This window comes from Xyrauchen texanus, chromosome 15 (assembly GCF_025860055.1).
Source record: "Xyrauchen texanus isolate HMW12.3.18 chromosome 15, RBS_HiC_50CHRs, whole genome shotgun sequence".
Taxonomy (NCBI): domain Eukaryota; kingdom Metazoa; phylum Chordata; class Actinopteri; order Cypriniformes; family Catostomidae; genus Xyrauchen; species Xyrauchen texanus.
In genome coordinates this window covers 34,859,056-34,882,815 of record NC_068290.1, presented here as the reverse complement: position 1 = coordinate 34,882,815, position 23,760 = coordinate 34,859,056, and the positions used below count along the sequence as shown (strand labels likewise).

The window sequence follows — 23,760 nt, the reverse complement described above, 5'->3', positions numbered from 1 at the left end:
TGTATTAAAGGCATGATGTAGATGGGTAGCAGCTGTCACACAGTGTGTACATGCAGAGCAGACCAACAGAGGAGAGACCACTCAGCGCGTGTAGTGAAGCAACAATGGACTCATCTGATGAAGTGAAGGATTTCATTTCAATCACACACAAATGCCCACTCATTCTCATTACAGAAGATGTCTTCTAAGGGGCCGTTCACATTGAAGGCATCCTTGCCCTAAAGAAATGCTAGAATTGAGCAAAATGTAGGTGTTTCGATACCCATATTTAACAGATTAAATTCTTTATAACTTGACATGCCATCTACAAAAAACATGCAGCTCCTGCAAGAGATGCAGATAAACAGTGAGAAAAAACATAGCTATCAAAAACATCCTTCTAGCCCATGTTTGAATTATTACAATTGAAATGGGAAAAACAGAGCAGACACAAAACCACATTTGGTGTGAATGGCCCCTAAGGCTGTATCCAAACTGAAAAAGAATGTCATGAGTGACTGGTTTGGAACACTCTTGTGTGGCACAACACACCACACTATATAACGTGTCTGGTTAATATGAAGAGACTAGTTTGAAATTGGCATGTTGCTAAGCTAAAGGTGTGTACTCCAATAAACATAAAATTACATGATACTCACAAATATTAGGTGAAGTAGTCCATTTTAGTACAAATATTTATATAGATACTTCTTAGTACTCAATGAAATACATTTATAATTGTCATTTCTCTATAAAACTGCCAGACCTGGGATGAATTTTACAGAGTTTATGGCAACTCATTCTGGGATTCTCTTATGCAATATTGATAGTTATTCAGCATGTTGCCAGTGTTAAGGAAAACTAAATTAAACAATTGTCATTAACTGAAATAAAAACTGGGGGCGTGGGTAGCTCAGCAAGCAAAGACACTGACTGCCACAATTGCAGTTGTGAGTCCAAATCCAGGGTGTGCTGAGTGAATCCAGCCAGGCTTCATAAGCAACCAATTGGTCGGGTTACTAGTGTGGGTAGTCACGTTGGTTACCTTCCTCGTAGTCGCGATATAGTGCTTCTCGCACCTGGTGGGGTGAGTTGGGCATGGATGCTGCGGTAAATAGTGTGAGCCTCCACACGCACCAAGTCTCCATGGTAACATGTTCACGGCAATCCATTTTGCAATTAAATTAATTTAGTCCAAGATTTAGTATAAGGTTTTGTCAAAGGACGTGTCAATATACACCTGCATCAGACAAACGCTTTGAGCATCTTGGTTATGTCGTGTCATAATCAGAGTTTTTTGGTTTGAAACTTAGAAAAACACGTCTTGAGACCACTACGTTCAGATTTGTGCTCCAAGCTGTTTTTGAACGCAAGAACGCATCCTCATCTTGTGCTGTCTGCTGTTTGTGAGTCTGGTTTGTTCTCTGTATAAGCTGCTCATTGCTTATACAGCTGAAGTTTCGCTTACTGCACCCTACAGGTGGTACTTCAAGCATGAATTGCTCAGATGGAAGGAAGTGTTGCCCATTAATTGACTAGATTATGGCAGCCCACCACAGTCTAATTTGCAGTCTAAGTCTAAAAGGTCTCTTAATGAACCAAAAGCATTTTTACACATCTCATCTAAAATATTTTGCACTTCTTAGTCTCATAATAACATAAAATTAAGGTTGTGTTTCACGCTGTCTCGTGCGCCAGTCAGTTCATTCAGCTCCTCCCCCGCTGCTGTGAACTCAAGCGCTCACACACACACACAGATATCTGCACTGGAGTACTCCTGGATCAGTGTAATGTTTTTTGGTTGAGGAGGATGACACATTTGTGAGGCAAATAACGTTAACCAGCCCTCTACATTGCGAGTAAATCACTCATATATGCAAGTATATATTGCATAATGTGATCTGTTATTAGCCACTGGCAACAAGTAAATATTAACATTTCACTCGCCAGCGATAGAGTTGTGTAGTTTCAAAGCACTAGAGTGCCTTTTACTAAATAAAAAGCAGTTGATTAAGAAGCTGGATTCAGCCTCATCTTTCCCTGCATGATGTCTCATGCACGCAGGAAAAAACACTTATCTCATTCAGTTGAACTCTGAGCATCTCAGGGAACCGCACCACAGACGTCAGGTGAAGATGAAGCACTTCTCAAGCGCTCTGATGTGCACGCCGTCTACAGAGACTTGCTCAAAACTCCCGCGAAAAAATAAACAAGGTATAAACAAACTAAATTAAAAACTAAAATAATTGATTTTTCTTAAAAAAAGAAATTGTGTTCAGCTGAGGAAAGAGAGTCATACACAACAAGGATGGCATGAGGGTGAGTAAATGACTAGAGAAATTCATTTTTGGGTGAACTATCCCACACATGAATAATCAGTTATTGTGGGTTGTTTTATGACTAAGTTCCCTTCTTTAGCCCTTAATGGTGTAAAGCTTAAACCGCTATGTGCCTTATCATCATTTCTAACCACCTTAGGACATGCTAAAACTGCAGGCCACCAGCACATCATTAGAGACATGAAAACTTCAGGAACATTCGAAAGCGTAAATGTGTCCTGCAATATAAATAAAAAATGAACAAGGGCTGCTAAACACAAGTGTTCCAGAAGACTGCATGTAGTTGTACACAATTTATATTGACCCACTTTGTGCTGACCTCCTGTTCCCGGCTCTCTTATCTTCTCTCTGGACGAAAAGTTCAACATGCTACAAACAGCACATTAAGGCAGCTCATAAAGAACTCAGTAAAGATACAAGAGCAAGTACAGGGCCTCATGTCCTGATGACAAACAGGGCTAATGTTGATGTTAACGCTTCCGGCTCGGTCTAATATAAGCTGCATGCTTACACTGAGAGGACGTTGAAGGGAATAGTTTAGTTTAACTGAAGCAGTTGTTTGTTCTACAGTCTGTGATTCTATTTTAAGAGCCAGCAAACCAAATTCAAGTCTGCTGTTAATAAATTTGCAGATGTTGACAATCTAAGGTGTTTCTAGCATTATTTCATGTTAACTAAAGTGTTACTGAGATCTCAGAACATCAAGTCATTCCTACCTGGTCTCAAACCCAAAAGCGTTGTAGACAGCTTTGTGAGAAGAATATAACTTGGAGCACTCTTACCTGTATCCCAAGACTGAAGCTCATGTATTGTGAGCATTGTTAGCCAATTTGCTAAATTTTGCCTGATTTAGCCACTCTAAATGTCTAAGGATACTTTGTGTTGTATTGCAAAAATGGTTTGTTCCATTGGTTGCTTGGTTAAAACTAATTGTAACAAGGAAAACAATAAATAATAGCATGTTACTGCTGCATTATTGCATCACGCACTGTTTGAGAAGAATCAGTGTCGTGTAAACTTACATTATGGAGTTCCTGAAGTGATCTTCTGCAGGGTTTTTGACTGTGCAACTGTTTAGCAACCACAGATCAGCTTCAGTAGAATTCTCTGGAGAAAGAGTCAGAGAGAGAAAGATTAAGAATCATGTAATGGATTTAACATCCTACCACCATGCCCCATAAAACCCAGACACACTGTCATAATTACTGCATCTCTATGGTAACCGCTATTAAAGGTGCATTCAGTAATTTGGGGCCAATTTAAAAAGTTTTACACGCCCTTCAATGTGTTTCGACATGTTGAAATGACATGGTCCGCTACATTTCACTAAACGTTGAAGAAAATCCTCTTGCTCACTGCCTGCTACCTATGTAGATATGCTTGCCTATGCTTAGCGCAGTGTTGTTTGGTGATGCGAAGAGCAAATATAATACAATGAAACATACTTATCGTGCTTTAGAAGTGGAGAAAACAGGATACTCAGTAGCTGTATTGCCGATGTAGAGACAAAAGGTCAGAAGCAAGAAGACAGAAAGACCGGCAAAGGAAAAAACTAGAGTAACTACTAGAGTAGATTTGATGACAGAAAAAACATGAGTAGTGATGCCAATGTTGCTTCTTTTTTGTTGGAAAGGTAAGACATTAATAACTGTTTAGACCACTCTCTAAAATATTATTAGTGGAATTTACAGAAAGCTCATACAAATTTCCATCTGACTTTTCATAATTACACGTGTAGTCAACATATGTTAGTTATGGACAGTTCCAACACAATTGGAAAGCAATGCATAATTTTATTTTCTTTATCACAACTAATGATCGACCATTATGGGGTTTTTAATGGCCTATAGGCTGATACAATGCTGATATATCACACAATTTAATATATAGTAAATAAAAAAATAAAAAATAAATAAAAAAAACTTTTATATAGCACTACATTTACTCAATTTCACACAAAACTTTAAAAAAAAAATAACAATAATAACATTGTAGTTTAAATAGTAGATAGCAGTTTCTTCTTATTTCTGTTTAGTCATAAAAATGTAAGAATTCATTTGCACATGAAGAAACTGTTAATATATTAGGAAGAAGGAAATATCAGTACACACAGTAGTCCATCAACCACGGATGGCATTAAGCGCTTTTACTTTTAAGTTGCATTCACACGCTCGTGCGGATCTGGCATGAGCAGCGATATCCTGACAGTTTAAACAGCCTGGATTGCCTGCTTGGATTGTCACAGAGTGACTGTCATGATTTGGGAATCAGAGGAACTTTTGATCCTGAAGTTTTGATTCGGGCTGATAGAATATGCGCTTCAGGAGGAAGATTAGATTAGATATTAGTGCTCACTGCGAAAAAAATGGATTTTTGCATGGTTCATGAATTACATCCGTTTAAACAAGATATCTGCATATTTGCTGACGGTATATAATATAATTTTTATTGATATTTGCCTTTTACAATTAGAAAATAAAGTTAAAAGTGACAGGGAACTGCTGAGGAGAGGCTGGTAGAATACATGCTTTAGAGGTAAATAAATGAGCGCTCCAAAGGATGCTGGATCTGCTGAAGTTGTGTGAGGTTGGTTTATTATGTCTGTTTAAATGAGATATGTGCATATTTGCAGATGGTATATGATATTTGTTTTACTGATATGTGCCTTTTTATCATTAGACAAGACAGTTACATGTTACAGGGAACTGTTGAGAAGTGTCCAAACGTGTCTGCCACGGCTCTGATATGTGGACCATTTAAATGAGACGGTGTTGCAAACCAGTCTATTATTGAAGTAAAACGATGGCACGTAACAACAAAATGTGACTGATCATTTACATGTCTAAGTCACTTCACATGCAAGCAGCCAATTCTCAGCACCCTCAAGAAACAAATCTTTTATGGGCCTCTGCGAAATATCAGATGACTACTAATCACATCTATAGCAAGGGGGCCCATCTACCTCAACCTTTATGAAATGTCATACGTCTTAATTCGTTTAATAGCTTGGCACAGTGATTGTTGTGGATTTTGAATAAACAATGAAGTTGGTTTGCTTGGAAACAAAACAAGTTCTTCAAATACAGTATTCATGGACAATTCGATCATATAAAACAATTCTCATCTTTCCTTTACCATAACATGAATCATGAACACAGCTTAACAATTGTTCTAACAAAGCAGATAGCCACAGTCTGCTGGCAGATTGACATTGTGGAGGATGAGTTTAAGAGATGTAATGCCCATTGCAATAAAAATACAACCTATGTGGGGACTAGTTCTTTCAGATAAAAAAACTCCCACTTAGATTTTGGGAAACATTTAATTTTACTTGAATTGGTGCTATTTTAGTGCATTTCTATTTTTATACTGTGGAAGCATGCATGACTTTATTTAGGGCTGCGCCCAACCAAATATTTTCCGAGTCAACTAGTAGTCGTTAGTTTAAGCCATTAGTCGACTAGTCGCATATTTATATTCAGAAATCAGAAAATTGTTTGAGTTCCAGGGCTAAGAAAGAATGTTATAAGTAACATTGCTAACACTGTGACTCTACATCACAGAGAAACTGTAATAATGAACCTTTAAAATATCAATTTTACATGTGCATGCTCGAAGCGAGCGGCAAAAGCGATAATGATTCTGAATGTGAACAAAATGAAATTAAAATAATAGTGATAAAATAATAACACACATATATATATTATTTTAATTTCTTTTTAATTTCATTTGGAGTGCAAGTTGAATTTAGAAATATAGAATTTATAACGTTAAGGAGGGAACAAAACAAATTTATTCACACACATGATGTATTTTCCCAGACACAGAAATACCTGACCGGTAGAGAAGGCACAGATGAAGCAGGTTCTTTGCCAGAGATGTTGACAACTGTTAAAGTTAAGCAACACACATTTTAATTGCACTTACATTTTTTCCAGATTCATTTGAATTTTTTGTTAAAATAATTTCAAAGTTTGAAATCAAGGTGTCTTGCTTTCTTGTGTAGACTTAACCCTAAGCCTGCTTAATGAAAATTACCCAATAGTACCACATAGGGTGTTCGTCGGTTTCCTGTGGAGTTTGTTTTTTTTGTTGTTGTTTTTTTTGCGACCAACCGACCAATCAAAGCTTGGTCAACCAAAACTCTTCTCATCAACTAACTCTATAAGGTCGACTATAAGGGAGCAGCCCTAATTTTATTAAAGTAACCATAGTTGAACTACAGTATGTCAATAATTTTTTTTTTTCTAGAAAAATAGGTAAGGGTTTTTATTACCATAGTTTTGGTTTTCGTGTATTATTGCTATGGTTTTTCTACAAATACAATGGATACAAGATAATTACTGAAGTAAAACTATGATACATTTTGTGGTTAGCATGGTTTTACCACAAATACCATACTTCAAATATGGGTACTGTAGTAAAACCATGGTTATTTCAGTATGTTCCTCACACACACACACACACACACACACACACACACACACACACACACACTATAGCATGGCATTAGAAGACTTGGAATATAGCGCATAAGACGTACAGACTACTTTCATGGTGCTTTTATGCTGCTTTTCGGAACTCAACAGCCCATGGTCACTTTGAAAATTAGTAGTTACTTTCTTGTGTTTCAGAGAAAAATATCCGTATTTGATATTAGAATGACATGAGGGCGAGTTTACAATGACAGCATTTTGCATTTTTAAGTGCCCTGCGAGGTTTCCACCTGCTAAATTGAGGTATGAGAGGCCCTGGACACCATTCTCACCTGGAGGGGTTCTAGCACAGCGGCTTCTCACAGCAAAAATGAAAAATATACATTCAGCTTTCAACACTGAGCGACACATATTTTTGTGAAAGCGGAGGTCTACTCTTTTCCACAAGACTGAACTAGATATTTCACTTACTATCCATAACACAGCCTCAGTCAAGCATTCACAGAATGGCAAAAATCCACAGAGACTCTCTCTCTCACACACATATAATGAGCTGTGGGTGACACTCAGGCAACAAAAGGCCATGAGCGTACAGTTCAGAGGCGAGGCAAAGTAGGTGAGAGACAAACATGTGAGTCACAAGCACCCATCGTGCCCCATTATAGCAATCACCCTCAACACTAGAGCCACTAAAAACATGCTGCTCTAGTTGGTGACTGCTGACTGTTTATTAGGTGCAGCCTCAAGGGCTGAGAGTTACCAAAAGCAAACATTAGGAAGCAGCAAAAGTCCTCAGCACAACCTTGATACAATGACATTAAATGAGCTGGTGAGAGAGATGTCCAGTTTCCCACGGTAAAGGTATTTAAGGACTTGTTCACACGTATAAGAATATTTCTGAAAACCTCAGTTTGAATATTTTTTAAATCATGTTAGCATTTTAGGAAATCTTTCAGTCCATACAGCAATACAAAAATGTTTCACAACGCTTGATTATTGTACTGTGATTCTTTGATGTCAAAAATCACAATTGGCTGGTTAGTATTTCTTTGTTAAGCCCTACTGGTAGATGCTGGAACTACACCCTATGATGGGGGGAAAAAGTGACAGCTATTCAAATGTAACAGGGTTTTCTTTTTTCAATAAAGATTTGGATTGCAATTATTTAATTACATTAAAGTACATATTGTTCCAGGGACGTATTGTTTTTGAAGTGATCGGTCATAAGGCAGCCAATCATGGAACTGAGGGCCCATGAGCAAAGACAGCTGCCTCCAGATCACATAATTTGGGGAACCCTGCACTAGCCAAGCAGACGCCATTGAAATTATTTGGAATGCCAATGAAAGCTTTCTGAAAGCATTTTAGAGCATCTTGATCTGGGCGGATTAACATCATCTGGATCATATATTCAAATTAATGACAGATGACCACAACAAAAACAACCTGTTTTCCATCATTGCTGTCCAATTCCTGCCTGTAAAATTCCTGCACATACGCAATAATTAGAAACAATTTGACCATTGCCATGATTAAATTGTATTCATAATGTCACCATATTCCAAAATCTCAGTTTCAAGAATAATGAAAAACAGCGTTTTGTAAAGTCTTCACTTTGGAAGTTGTTTTCAAAAACCTAAAATGCCATTTAAAAGTGGTTGGGAGGCCAAAACGCAGAGTAAACTATGCTTTCAGAAATAATGTATTCGTGTGGACTAGGCCTAAGTCTACAGATGTTTTTGAATGTTTACAAACCAAGGCACCCCCCTCTAAAACCAACCAAGAGACCATCAATATAAAAAAACAAATTCTTCGTATCAACTTAAATTTAATTAAAACATATTAACATTATTACTTAATGTTTATAAGATGATTAGTTAAATGTTCATTAAAATAGCTCCAAAATTAAAAGAAACAGACACACTTTACAGTATATTACGTATTTTTAACAAATATGTACTTAAGCATTCAATACAAATTAACTTATGCACATACGTGTTGTTGCGCTGTACTTACATTTAAAGTGCCTGCATTTAATTACATCTGTAGTTACACCATTAACCTTACCCCTAACTCTAAATCTAACCCTACCCCAACCATTAAGCCCTAGGTTTAATTCCATTTTGACACGAATGCTCAGCGTCTGCGTACAGTCGAACGAGAGTCTGGTTGGCGCATGCACGGTACAACAGTCTGGAGGCGGTTGGCGCATGCACGCTACGACAGCTATGAGACACTGGACAGTCTCTTCAGGAGTTTAGATGTCTTTATATTCCTTCAGACTAGTTATACAAATGCAGGTTTCTCCTGACCTCCTCACATATGTGCTCTTGACTTGACTTGCACATCCACTGATGTTGTTTTTACCTTTGTCTCCTGTTGTTTACTGGCAATTACATCTAACGCTTCTTTGTGACAGCAACAGCTCAAATGTGAGTGTTGCCACATAGTGGACAATCTGCATGTTCAAAGACATGCGGTTAGAAAAATCGGGCTGCGCGGGTTCAGTGCTTGAGTATTTGGCTAATGTCGACATTTGAGCCACGCGTCCTATGTGTCCACGTCTAACAGAAAAATACTTCAGACTTCACCCTAAACTTAAACCCTAACCCTATCCCAACTCTAAGCCACCCGTACCTCAACCTCAGTAGCAACAAATGTAAATCTTGTAAGAATTTTGCAGAACATGTAAAAAAAATTACTGTTGTGGTAATGAGAATTGGGGGATAAAATGTGCTTAAATGTCTTGTAAATCTTTTTCGTATTTATGTGGGTTTAAATATGACCAGGACACTTTCTTGACAGGTTCTGTGAGAATCACCCAGTTAGCTGATTGTTCAAATCCCTAACTTAAGTATGAGCAATACTAACAGTGATGCTTTGCTTAACAAGCACCACTAAAAAAGCACTTTTGGAAAGTAAAGCAACATAAATTACATTTAGAATGATGCTTGAAAGGCAAATCATCTAGAATGACTCACTATCATTCCTGTTTTTTTACACACATGCCTGTTTACCATGTGGGTATACATGTCAAATTCTAGTTATGGTGCCAGGATATCAGCTCAAACCAGAAACATCGCGGGGAATTAAATACGGAGCTACAAATCAGTCAAGAACCATCCAGAGTCGAGAAACTGGAAGAGCTAGTAATCTCTCAGCAAACTTGTAAACACACTTTCAGGCAAAATAAGCAAGTGATTCTAGTAAATCCTAGTTAGTTTCTGTGAGTCATTATAGAGCGGGAAGAAAATGCAAAACAAATGAAAAACATTCCAAATCGGCCCCATAAAATGCCTCTGTTCCCTCAATGACATGTGGATGCATTTCCACTAAATGCCCCCTCCAGTTGACCACTTCATACATCAGTTAGACTTTTCTTTTGCATCTAAAAGAGCTTTACTCACTGCCGATTTTAAGCATTAGTGCGTCTCTTCCTTAAAATTAAAGAGAGACAGTGTGATTTTTTTGTGGCTGCAGATAATCTCAACAGCAAGGAAAAAAAGTCAAACTGAAATCAGTGCTTAATTTTTTCTTGTAAACTGCTGGATCTGTCAATCTAGTGTCACTGGAATCACAATTAACCCGCTCATGTAATCACATGTTAAGTGACGAAATAATTAGCAATAACCCTAAAATAAACACTTTTGGGTTTTAAAGCCAAATGCAATATGGGTAAAGAGAAAGAGCGTAAAAAATTTCTGTATAACCTATATCTCTAATTAAAAGGACAGAACAGTCATTTAAAATGCAACTCTTCCAAAAGTTTAGTTTATGGATTAGGGTTACTCACCCTCATGTTGTTCCAAACCATTAACTTTGATTCAGTCACCATTCAATACAATAAAAATGGTTTGTGACTGAGGCTGTCATTCTGTCAAATAGGGTTGGGCATCAATACAGCTTTCCCACTTTGATTTGATTCCAATTCACAAGTTCTCGTTTCCAATTAGATTCAGCTTAATTAGGGTATATTTTAGTTATGATGTCCACTTTGCTGGGATACTGTATGGAAGCCATTTGTCAATTTGCAATACCAATTTTGATACCAATGGAAAATAATAACTAATCTGATATAATAACTAAACATTGATTACAGTTATTAAGCAATTATTCAAGACATGTAAACAGTCAGTAATAAGAAAACAAGAAACAAAATAGGCCTACAAGTAATAGAACTAATAAAAACAATAGAACAAAGACACAAATTAAGAAAACCATCCTTTAAGTTTTAACAGCAGCATCAAGTATTAGGGCTCTATAATTCCCGTGTTGTGGAAAACATGGACGGAATTGCGGAATTCAGTGATAAAAACATGGATAGTCATGGAATTTGACATATTTGGGATGGAATTAATGTGTTAATGCACAATTAATCAAATTAAAATCATAATATTTACATTTACATTTATGCATTTGGCAGACGCTTTTATCCAAAGCAACTTAGTGCACTTATTACAGGGACAATCCCCCCGGAACAACCTGGAGTTAAGTGCCTTGCTCAAGGACACAATGGTGGTGGCCGTGGGGTTAGAACCTGTGACCTTCTGATTAACAGCCCTGTGCTTTAGCCACCTCGCCACCAGCACTCACATATGTCCTAGAGTTTAAACCACAAAAGGTTGAGATTTAAACAAATATTATATCTGCATTGAGCTGCGGGCTTCAACAGTACGTGAATTTGACAAGTAGGCCACTCATACACTAACTGCATCATTAACATCACGTGCGCACTGTGCGAGTATTAATGACAAAGAGCGAATCACTTTATTCACTGTGAAGCGCATAGCACATGCAGACATATTAAAATAGTAAAAGGCTTTAATTTAATTATATAAATATAATAAGTACAGTAGACCATGTAACAAACTGCTTTTCTGAAGGTGAGAAGTTAAGACATCAAAAACATCTGGTTTTCCACTAAAACGGCAAAATAAAAGTTCCATTTAACTAGACGTAAAATAAAAAATTGCAACAAATATATTACCTCTGTATAGTAAAATGTAATATTCAATGTAGTAGTAGTAATAGTTGTACTAGTAGTAGCAGTAGCAGCAATAGTAGTAATAATAGTAATAAATCAATAATAATTACATTATATTTAAGCAATTTCTCAAGCAAGAGTTTCCTTACTGCTTTCATTAATACTGTGATGCTTTAATTTGCAGCACTGTATTTGAACAATAATAATAATCATAATAATAAAACCAAAACACTCCAATTCTGGGTTCTGAATTGTGCTGCAAGGATCGATATAGATGCTCTTAATTTATTCATCCATCCATCTTCAACCGCTTATCCAAGTCAAGTTGCAGGGGCAGTAGCTCCAGCAGGGGGCCCCAAACTTTACTATCGCGAGCCACATTAACCAGCTCTGACTGGGGGACCCAGAGGCGTTCCCAGGCCAGTGTGGAGATGTAATCTCTCCACCTAGTCCTGGGTCTTCCCTGAGGCCTCCTCCCAGCTGGTCATGCCTGAAACACCTCCCTAGGGAGGTGCCCCGGTGGCATCCTTAACAGATGCCCAAACCACCTCAACTGGCTCCTTTCGACGCAAAAGGAGCAGCGGCTCTTCATTTAATAAAAAAATAATACAATGTTGTTAAAAAGTAATTTGTTTTGTTCTGTTTTTATTTTGATAAAAATTCTATGATATAATTTGGTTAGACACTTTTTTTTAAATGATAAAATGTAATTACATTTTAAAACCCAATAAATCAGAAATAAAACGGAAAACATGGAATTTGGGAAAAATACAATGGATTTCATAGGGCCCAGAAGTATTCAAGTAAACAATTAGAAACTAGAAAAAGTAAAGAAATGTAACAAAACTACTTCAATTACTGTTCTTCACTGTAGAGTTAGAATACATTAATATTTTTCAAAGCTACCTGTTATCCAGCCAAGACCAGTGTTTCTTTCTCATTTTGTTCTTGTTGTTTGATTAAAAGGTATTTCCCTGGTTCAGTACAAGTTAAGCTTAATTGACTACATTTGTGGTATAATATTGATAACCAAAGATATTTATTTAGACTTGTTCTTTTCTTTAAAAGCAAATCCGAAGTTACAGTGAGGCATTTACCAATCAGTAAATGTTAAAATACTCAATGATTTAAAACGTCCACCTTTTTACTGAAAGTGGAAGTGCTCCACAATTAGCCCGTTTTCAATTTCCGGTCTCCAGTGTTTTCACTGTCATCGGTGTATATCCTTAACAGGTAATGTGCTGTTTAAAGTATTACATTTGTAAACATTTTCAAAAACAAGTGGCTTTAAAATGAAGATACTTAACAGGGTCGAGATCACCATTTGTTTTACAGTGCCTCACCGGGTATGTACAGTAGATTTCATTAAGCTAGTTGATTTCATTAACTACTTAAGAGTTATGACAGCCAACAACTGCAAACAAAGTTGAGCCTGAAATAATTTTTTACTCCAAATAGCACTAAAATGGTTGTTGTTCTCCATCTGAATCACTCATTTTGGTAGTTTTACATTGTGTATTAAGACCAGAAACTCAAAACAGGCAATTATAATCATCATGGCATCGCCCAGTGGTTGCTCAGGAAAACTGTGGATAGCCACAAGATGTAACAATATAAATGTTAGCATAATTTTAGTGTGATAAACTCGCTAACTAACCTTTTCTGTGTAATCAAATTTTACAACTTTGTTTCCATGATGACGCAAACCCTTAAAACCAATGATTTAAACAACTTTATAGGTCAAATAATTCACAAGTTTTAACAGAAGTCATAGAAGTGCTTTAAAAAATTATAAGCTTCACATTTAAAAAATTAGCTTCTTTCACTTCCATTGTAAATGCCTCACTGTAACCTCAAGGGACGAGTCAAATGCCACAACTGCTGTTTAATTGGTAAAACTTGAATTGAAAATGGAATATTCCTATAATATTAATGGCATACTAGACAGCGGAAGGCCTGTTGGGCTCAATTCACACTAAGTCTGATATTTTGATAAGCTAATTTAAAGGTAGAATAAATCATTGTAATCGAATACACTGTCTAATTCCGCAAATATCTCTTCACGGTCTGCTAGCTGTCCATTCTATATGGGAGTTGGAAAAATAGAAGCGGATATTCTGAAGCAGCACTGAAGGGAGGGCTGTGTTTGTTTTGCTCTTGAGTTCAAATAATCAACAGTCTTTCTCAAGAATCACTTACTCCAAGACATACATTACTCTTTAAATTAATATCTCACCAAGGAAGGCAAAAAGTTAATATGTGACACTGGATACAATCCAACTATACTATCAATACAAACTAGCCTAAACCAATCTACTATGTCCCCTGCACAACAGAAAGAAACGTCACCAAATGAGAAATGCCAACAAGCAAGACAGTCTACCAAGTCACCATTGTGACCACCAGTAAAACACGATCATGTGTTTTTCCCAGCAATGAAGCTGCCATCACTACGTAACTGGAGGAAAAACACAAGCCTTCAGCAGTTACAGACGGAAGCAGAGCTGAATAGCAGAGAACTGGATGACTCCTCTTCTGGGCAGAATGTCAACAGCCCTGAGCAACAGCGGGCTTGGCGCAGAAGGCCTGTTTTCTGCCCATCTATTCGAAAACACTCACTCCAGCTCCTAGATTTGAGCGGTTTTGCTGTGCTGTTTTGTATAGTTTTACCTTCCAAAGCAATCCCACAAGGATCAGATGTACCCCAAGTAATTACCATGAGGTTGAGAAAGGTGAACACTGTGCTCTGGTCTGTAGCTCAGGAAGCAACTGATGGATAACAGGCAGTGAGGGACTCGTAACATGTGTCAGGACTAAATTGCACACTCACTTTTACAAGCAGCTTTAAATGGTTTGTTTTGTGGAGACTATTTTAGTTTTGTAAAACAAATAAAATTATTTCTTCCACCTGAAAAACAGTCCTGTTCAATGTGTTTGACCGTACACTGCATGCCATTTTAAAGGGCAAAGGTTTGTCCATATATATATATATATAAATACACACATACTATTCAAACTGTAGTTTGTTGTGTGTAAAAATCCAAGGAGACTCAAACCAGCCCTTCTGGTACCAACAATAATCCATGCAATTATCTAACCAGCCAATCGTGTGGCAACAATGAAGTGCATAAAATCATGCAAATACGGGTCAGGAGCTTCAGTTAATGTTCACATAAACCATCAGAATAGGTGAAAAATATGATCTCAGTGATTTTGACCATGGCATGATTGTTGGTGCCAGATGGGCTGGTTGAGTATTTCTGTACCTGCTCATCTCCTGGGATTTTCACACACAACAGTCCATAGAATTTTCTCAGAAAGGTGTTTTAAAAAAAAAAAAAATCTGCAGATGGAAATGCCTTGATGAGAGAGGTCAACAGAGAATGGCCAGACAGGTTCAAACTGACAAAGTCTACAGTAACTCACTGTATAACAATAACCACTCTGTAAAATTTTGGTGAGAAGAACATCATTCTGTAGACAATACTATTCTGAAATGTGCTGTTTTGGCAGCACGAGGGGGACCTACACAACATTAGGCAGGTTGTTTAACTGTTGTGGCTGATCAGTGTGTGTGTGTACACGTATACATATACACACACACACACACACACACACACACACACACACACACACCTGTGTAAAAGTTTTAGGCACTTGTGAAAAATTTAGCCTAGTATGCATTCAGTCAACCTTCACTCTAGTCATTCCATATTTTAGTTTTGTTTTTAAAAAACATTCACTATATTCACATATGCACTATATGACGTTCAATATAACTGACATAAAACTTGGTGAAACCAATCATGGTGAAACCAAAGTCATTTGAACCACTTAACTTAGACCAGTATATGTCTGTCTCTGATCACAGACAGAACACATTTTATAAAAAGCCAACTTTTACCGCTTGTTTTTTCTGAATAATAACATGCGAAATCAAAAACAATTGACACAATGTATTTTTTTATTATTTTTTTATTAATGTATTTAGTTTATTTCATTGTATCCCCACAAAAAATAAATAAATAATAATTTTAAAAAAAGTTTAGTGAAGTTTCCTTAATTTGAATCCGTTCTTGGTAACGTTGTTGAGTAAAACTAAATGTCAAGTTCACGTACATATCATACATTTTAATTTATACTTTGTACTCTGGGGGTTGGAGTACCATCCAAATTATACATGCCATTTTTTACTCAAGGTTGTGTTGTTGTTTCAATGATTGACTTAATTTACATTTGACATTGCTACAGTAATTGGAGGAAAAATGTGGAGCTAAACTATAGCAAGCACAACACATGAACCGTATGATTTGTCTATTGCCATTTGGGTGTTCTACTAAATTCTGTATGTTCTAACTAAATTCTCTATTTAGTGTGCCTGAGAAAATAGATATGTGTAGCATGTGTTGCTGTTGTTTAGCACAATTTGTGTTTGACACAGAGTTGTGTGCTTCAACATGGAAGTAATGAATCCGTCATTTGTTCATTTGTTGCATCATTACTTCAACATATTAAAAGAAACCTAAATATTAGGGGTGGTGAAAAAATATAGATTTCCTGATGCATCGCAATCTTCATTTGAATGATTTCTAGATCAATCCTTAAATCCCAAGATCGATATTTTACTCAATGCACAACCCTCCACATCAATGATAGGAAATCACTTGCATTTCAAACAAAATTTGGCACTATGTGACAATTTATATAAATTGACTGTCAGGTACATTTTTTGATTTCACTAACAAGTGAATTAATTGTGTAGTGTAGTCATGTGGCTGGCATAATGGCTGGATGTCTGAGTGATGTCTGGAGAATATTTTAGGATTAATAGACAATTGGAAGAGTTTTTGGGGTAGACCTGACCTGCTAAAAAAAAAAAAGAGATGGACTCCTTCCCTCCAGGGAAGGTGCCGCTCTCCTCTCTAGTAATTTGACTCAAAGTCTTATAATAATAATAATAATAATAATAATAATAATAATAATTATTATTATTATTATTATTAATAATAATAGTATTTGACTAACTGGGGCCCAGGTCAAGAAGTAGACAAACTGGATAATCCGAACGTCTACTAGCTGCCTTGAGATGTCAGAGGTCACATAAACTACAACACATAGTGACTGTATCACCTAGATATCACATAGAGACCATGTCTGTGCCCTGAACTACCAACACAAAACTCACTATATCAATTAGAAAAAATTATTTTTCTTTAAGATAAACATCCCTACTTATTTTATTAATTTTTTTTAAGATAAACATCATATGAAGGTAGGGCTACTAAACATTAGATCTCTTTCTACCAAAGCACTAATTGTAAATGAAAATATATTACAGATCAATGTTTAGATGCATTCTATTTGACTGAAACCTGGATTGAACTGGATGAATATATTATTTTAAATGAAGCTACTCCCCCAGGATATTGTTATAAAAATGTGCCTTGTCTGAAGGGAAGAGGTGGTGTTGCTATAATTTACAGTGAGGTTTTTGGTGTTACTCAGAGGACAGGATAGAAGTTTAAGTCTTTTTAACTTAATGCTTAATGTGACACCACCAGATACAAATAAAAAAAAATTAAAAAAAAAAAAAAGTCATCTTTTGCACTTGCTACAATATATAGATCACCCTGGCCTTATTCTGATTTACTTGGCGAATTTGCTAATTTTTTATCAGATCTTGTAGTTACTGTAGATAGAGCTATAATTGTTGGTGACTTCAACATTCACATAGATCATGAAAATAACATATTGGGATTAGCATTTATCGATATTCTCAACTCTCTTGGGAGTCAGACAAAATGTTACAGGACCAACTCATCATCAAAATCATACGCTAGATTTAATTCTGTCATATGGAGTTGATGTTGATACTATAGAAATTCTACCGCAGAGCGATGACATCTCGGATCATTACCTCGTCTCTTGTATGATGCGATCAGCTAATGTTATTCAATCTACACATCACTATAGTTCAGGTAGAACAATTTTTTCGACCACTAAAGATAGCTTCTCTAATAATCTTTCAGATCTATCTCATACACTCAGTAAACCCCAAAGCCTAGAAAAACATGATGAAATTACAGAACATATAAATACAGTCTTCTCCAGCACTCTTGATAGTGCCGCCCCCCTTCGAAAAAAGAAGAAAGCCCTGCACCATGGTACAATGATCAAACTCATGCTAAAAGCAGAGAGCAGCTAGAAAAAATGGAGCGCAAGTGGAAGAATACAAAATTAGAGGCATTTCACGGTGCTTGGAAAGATAGTGTCTGTAGATAAAGACAGGCACTAAAAGCTGCCAGGTCAGCCTATTTTAGCAAAATCGTAGAAAATAACCACAATAATCCTAGGTATTTATTCAGTACTGTGGTTAAATTGGTTAGGAATAAAGCCTCAACTGAACCAGATATTCCGTCGCAGCAAAAGAGTAATGACTTCATGAATTTCTTTACTGATAAAATTGAAATCATCAGAAATAAAATTGGAATTATGCAATCATCTGTCACAGTACCTCAGAAAGCAGTGTCTCATAATTTCACGTGCAACTTCAATCCTTCACTGTTACAGGTCATAAAGAGCTAACAAAACTTATCAAAATATCAAAAGCCACAACATGTATGTTAGATCCAATAAAAACTAAGCTCTTAAAAGAGGTATTCTCTGTAATCTCAGAACCTCTTCTTAATATTATTAACTCCTAACTATCCTTAGAACATGTCCCAAGAAACTTTAAAATGACAGTTATTAAACTGCTTATTAAGAAGCCACAAGTTGGTCCAGGTAAACTGGCTAATTATAGACTGATTTCAAATCTTCTGTTTATGTCGAAAATACTAGAAAAGGTAGTATCCTCACAACTATGTTCGTTTCTACAGAGAAATAATAAATATGAACAATTACAGTCATTTAGGCCCCATCACAGTACAGTCATTTAGGCCCCATCACAGTACAGAGGCTGCACTTATCACAGTTACAAATTACTTGCTCTTTTTATCTGATCGCGGCTGCATTTCACTTCTAGTGCTTTTAGATTTTAGTGCCATATTCGACACAATAGATCATGACATTCTCTTGAATAGGCTAGAGAATTATGTTGGCATTTGAGGACTTGCATTAGCATGGTTTAGGTACTCTTTAGCAGACCGCTACCACTTTGTCTATGTAAATGAGGAATTGTCAAACCACACAAAAGTATGAAGTACCACAGGAATCAGTTTTAGGGCCTCTGCTTTTCTCCTTGTATGTGCTTCCCCTGGGAGATATTATCAGGAATCTTGGAATAAGTTTCCAATGTTATGCAGAGGATACCAAACTTAATATTTCTTAAAAAACCTGATGAAATTTCACAATTCTCCAAATTAGCAGTGTATCAATGAAACAAAATATTGGATGGCCAGAAATTTCCTTCTACTCAATTCCGACAAAACAGATGTACTAATTATTGGACCAAAAACCTCTAAAAACAAGCCGCTAAAATATTATTTGACTCTCGATGAATGTACCGTTACATCTTCAATAGCCAAGAACTTAGGTGTTACCAATTTGATACCAATCTGTCCTTTGAAAATCAAAATTACCAATGTTTGTAGAACAACATTCTTCAACCTAAGAAATATTGCAAAATTTTGACACATGCTCTGTTGCTGATGCCGAAAAACTAATTAATGCGTTCATGACCTCAAGACTAGATTATTGTACTGCATTTCTGGGAGGATGTCCAGCCAGATCAATTAATAAACTTTAAGCTTTAGTTAGGTCTGCCGGAACCAGAAACAGTGATCATGATCTATAACTCTGCAATAAATTGAATGGCATCTATGCTAATATTATTTTATTTGTTTCCCTTTCTCAACCTCAGGACTCCTATCCTGAGGTCACCAAAACCTGCTGGATCCAGCTCCATTCCTGCTTCGTGTTGGACTATCCTGCTACATGTCTGAGTGGTGATGAAGACTAATAGCAGCAAGTGCCAGCAAAACATCACTTCAGTCTATTCAATAGACTTCAAAGGATGAACTAGGGCTGGACGATTATAGCAAAAACCTTGATATTGTAAACACAATTATTAATGTCAATTAAAATATTAAATTACTGTGACGTCACAAAGCAACTGTGTGGTTCTTTGGAGCTGCACTCCAATTTCTTTTAAACATTTAAGATTGTAAAATTTGTTCTGTTAGCCCAAAGACGAGATCCAAACAACGAATTTGTAATTGAATAATGTCTCTTTTAATACTCTTTCTGTTCTCTACAGTCATTTGTTGATCAAAAAAGAAATATATATAATTGAATTCTAATCATGCATAGCACAGATTATATAAAACCATTTAAGTCTCTCTCATTAACATGCACAAACTTAAATTGAATTGGGCCCTAAAAAAAAGATTCAATTCTATTTTGTAATCGTCTTGTAAATGCTATTTCTGGACATTCCATAGATGCATTTGTGATAGCTATATGTGCCAGTTTTCATTTAAAGATTTACAAAGAAGACCTAATTAATAGCTCAATTTTTGTGTTTGGCAGTCTAAAAGCAGAACATGGGGAGCTTCTTTGCTGTAGTAATTTGAATAAACCCATGAAAAAACCATGGGCCCTCTTCTTATTTGGGGTCCTTCACAGCAAACATAAATGTTTGTTTGGATAAGACCGTTTGTTTTGAGAAGGAAATAGAGACCAGAATGCAAGCCTGAAGGGAAAGCATAGAGAAATGAGAAGTAAATAAATATGTAAAGATGGCAACCAGAGGTTTAGAAATGCAGCTCAAACCAGCGACGCTGTATTATAGAAAGATGCAAAACAAGCCATTGCAGGCTTAGGGTAACTTCAGTGGTTTTTGGATAAATAGGATGTCCAAAGCAGCTGGTAAGGAACAGGGAGAAGCTTTTGGCTGCAGAGTTTTGTAAAAGGTATTACAATGCACTACTAAGAGCAAGGCCATACATAAACCACAATCCTTCAAAAAGATGAACTACCCTTCTCAAAACCTCTGGCAAGAAGACATAAAATCCTTCCACTATGCAGAAAAAGGTACATAACATATCAAGGCCTGCTTCTCAGAGTTCCACTCATCTGTCTTTATTCTAGAAGTAATTTTAACAGCTTGACCTCAGGGATAAATCAGTTTTTTTTATAAACACCAAGAAACATAGCCCTGTTTTCTCAGGAAAATGACACGATTTGGTAACATAATCTGAAGGGGAGTAGTATGGCTCAACAGACAATTAAGATATCTATTTGCATAGTGCAATTTAAAGTGTGTTCCAAGAACATGGTTCATAATTTACCAGGTTTACAAAGAAACAAGCTTCAAGGAAAATTCTTACCATAATTCCCATTTAGAAAATGTGCAATTTCTTCATAGCTGACACACAGTTTCACAATTTTTGTGTGCTTGAGTTGGTTGTGCTGTGCGTAGTGCTACAACTAAATATTATTTTGATAATCGACTAATCGATGATTATTAGAATGATTATTCGGATGAAATAATTAGACAATTATTAATTAATTGAGACAATTAATCATTAGCTTTTAACTGAGTATTCAGCTTGTACCTTGACTTAAAAGGTTGTAATATAAGTGCTTACTAATAGTAGAGGACAAAATCATCTTTTAAAAATACCTCTAAATGAAATTTATTGAATTAAAGGAAAAAATAACTTTTTTAATTTAGTAAAAACATTCACTGCAAAAGAAAATCATTGTAATCAAGTATTTGGTCTTGTTTTCCATTTAAAAAAAATTTTTTAAATCCTTATAACAAGATACATTTAACTGTACACAACATATAACATATTAAGACTTGCTTTCAGAGAATGTATCTTGAACATAAGTGCATTTTGTATACAAGTGAATTTTTTCACTTGTTTATTCATCTGCCAGTGCAGTAAAGTCAAAATGTACTTGTATTCAAGATATTTTCTCTGAAAGCAAGTCTAAATAGCTCCTGAAGTAAATGTACTTTATTTAAATCTTGTTTTAGATATTTATATTGGAAAACAAGCCAAAAAAAGTATTTAGTTGCAGTGTAGATAATGGGTGAAGACCACCCTCTCAACTGTTTGCTCACATCGATCCATCTTTAAATCTCAAAAAACAAACTCTTCTTAATAGAGCTGCATATCACCGATTTTCTTCATGATTGCAGTTCTGTTCTCATGCGCCATCACTCGTTTCATATCTGATCTCGTGTTACGTTAAATGAGATCAAACAACTATTAGACAACGAAAAATTGTCGATTTTTATTGTGGATTTTTTTGATAAAGTCGACTAATTATTTCAGCCCTAATTGTGTGCAAGGTATGATCAATCAGTTTGGGAAACACACACAGCTGCTCATACTGTAGATAATCCAAACAAGTAATTTGCATGAATTTGCCTGCAAGGTAGAGTTCAGACATTTGCAGAGCCTGTTTTGGGTCAAATCTGTCTTCGCTTAAATGGTCTCAATGCAACAGTCCTTATCTGATTCACAAAAGATCTTCCACCACCAACGGCCAAAACATGAACCAAACAAAGTGCTTTGTCAGCTTCACACATTTCCAACACAACATATGTTAGTTAAGATTTCCTTTCATCCATGTCATCGAAAAGATGAAATTGTAAAAATTTGCCATTTCAATTGGATTAATTACATGTGGTTTTAAGAGGTTTCCTCATTTTAAAGAGTAGCACCTTCAGTTGTGACTGAATTTCAAGTGACATTTCCACAAAAGTGGATTCAATAGACAGATACACCAACAACTTTCAAGGTTCAGATAGCAACCGTGTACAATCTGTCTCCCACAAAACAGATCTCGTGTTAAAACCAATCAAGTGTCAGTAAGAAAAGAACAATGGGTCCTAAGAGCCAATTAAAAGAGCTTAAAAGGATTAAGTGGCCAAGTTGGGTACATAAGTCTTAAATCTCAAAAAGTTATTTTAATAGAGACCCCACACAAATATAGAGTAATTAGATGATCTTACCGATTAATTAGAGTATAAATATTTTTTTTTTTTTATATCGGCATTGGCCGATAACTGTCCCAGCTTAGTCAATTAACAAGTAGGGATGCACTGAAAAATCTTGGCTGAAAATTTGAACAGAAACAGTTACATTAAAATCTTGTAACAGAAACACTCCCATACAGAGAGAAGAAGCATAAAGGAAGCACCATTAAAGTAGTATATATGACTCTTGCATTACATTCAAAGTCTCTTGAAAGCATATAATAGTTTTGTAAATTGCTAAATATGAATTTAGTTTAGTAGGTATATATACAGTCTAAGTATATATACACTGAGTAATATGATATCCTATCTCAACTGAAGTGAACACAAAAGAGATCCACTAAAGAATCCATTTCATATCTCAGGTCCACATACAAATGCCAAAAGAACTTGCTTCATGTTCACTGAAAGTTCTCACATGAATTACTGTAAATTCTGATGCTGCTTTATCTAGTAGTTGACAATAAAAGGTTTTCTTAATAGGCTACATATATTTAATGAAATTATTTTGTATCTACTATATTTTATAATTAATTTGTAGTTATAGAAAAGGGGGTTTTGGTATATCCCCAATAACAACAACAAAGTCAAATTTAAAATAATCATAATTTTCAGCTACAAACTCTTTAGTTTCAGTTCACTGTTTTGAGTGCAGATGTGTTGTGTTGTCGCTATCGCTGTGGTGGACCCGAAGTGTTCGGGTTCAACAACTTCGCTTGAACACCCCAATGTTGCAAGGGGCCCATGTGAACTGTCGCTCTTATTCCCTATCATGAGCGTGCGTGCACAAGAGATCAATCGTCAGTTAACATTTTCACTCAATAATACATTAGATTTCAGTTCGTTTCTCAACAAACCTTATCATATACTTTCTTAATAATAATGATTCTCATGGAATCATTTATTAGACCTCTGAATTATAATTTTGCATTCTTCTGGAGCTTGAAGATGTAGTCACCATTAACTGCCATTGTATGACATCACTGTGCAAATTGTTTTTTTTTTCACAATTTCTCCCTTTGTGTCAAG

General features: G+C 36.0%; 1 protein-coding gene across 1 annotated transcript in view; it reads right to left on the bottom strand.

Annotated features, from left to right (window-relative positions):
- LOC127655601 (threonylcarbamoyladenosine tRNA methylthiotransferase-like) overlaps nucleotides 1-23,760 on the bottom strand; it is a 483,546-nt gene that overhangs the window by 375,923 nt on the left and 83,863 nt on the right. Inside the window, exon 4 of the mRNA XM_052143491.1 lies at nucleotides 3,341-3,425. Coding sequence (XP_051999451.1) covers nucleotides 3,341-3,425 — 85 coding nt within the window. The remainder of the gene's footprint in view (nucleotides 1-3,340; nucleotides 3,426-23,760) is intronic.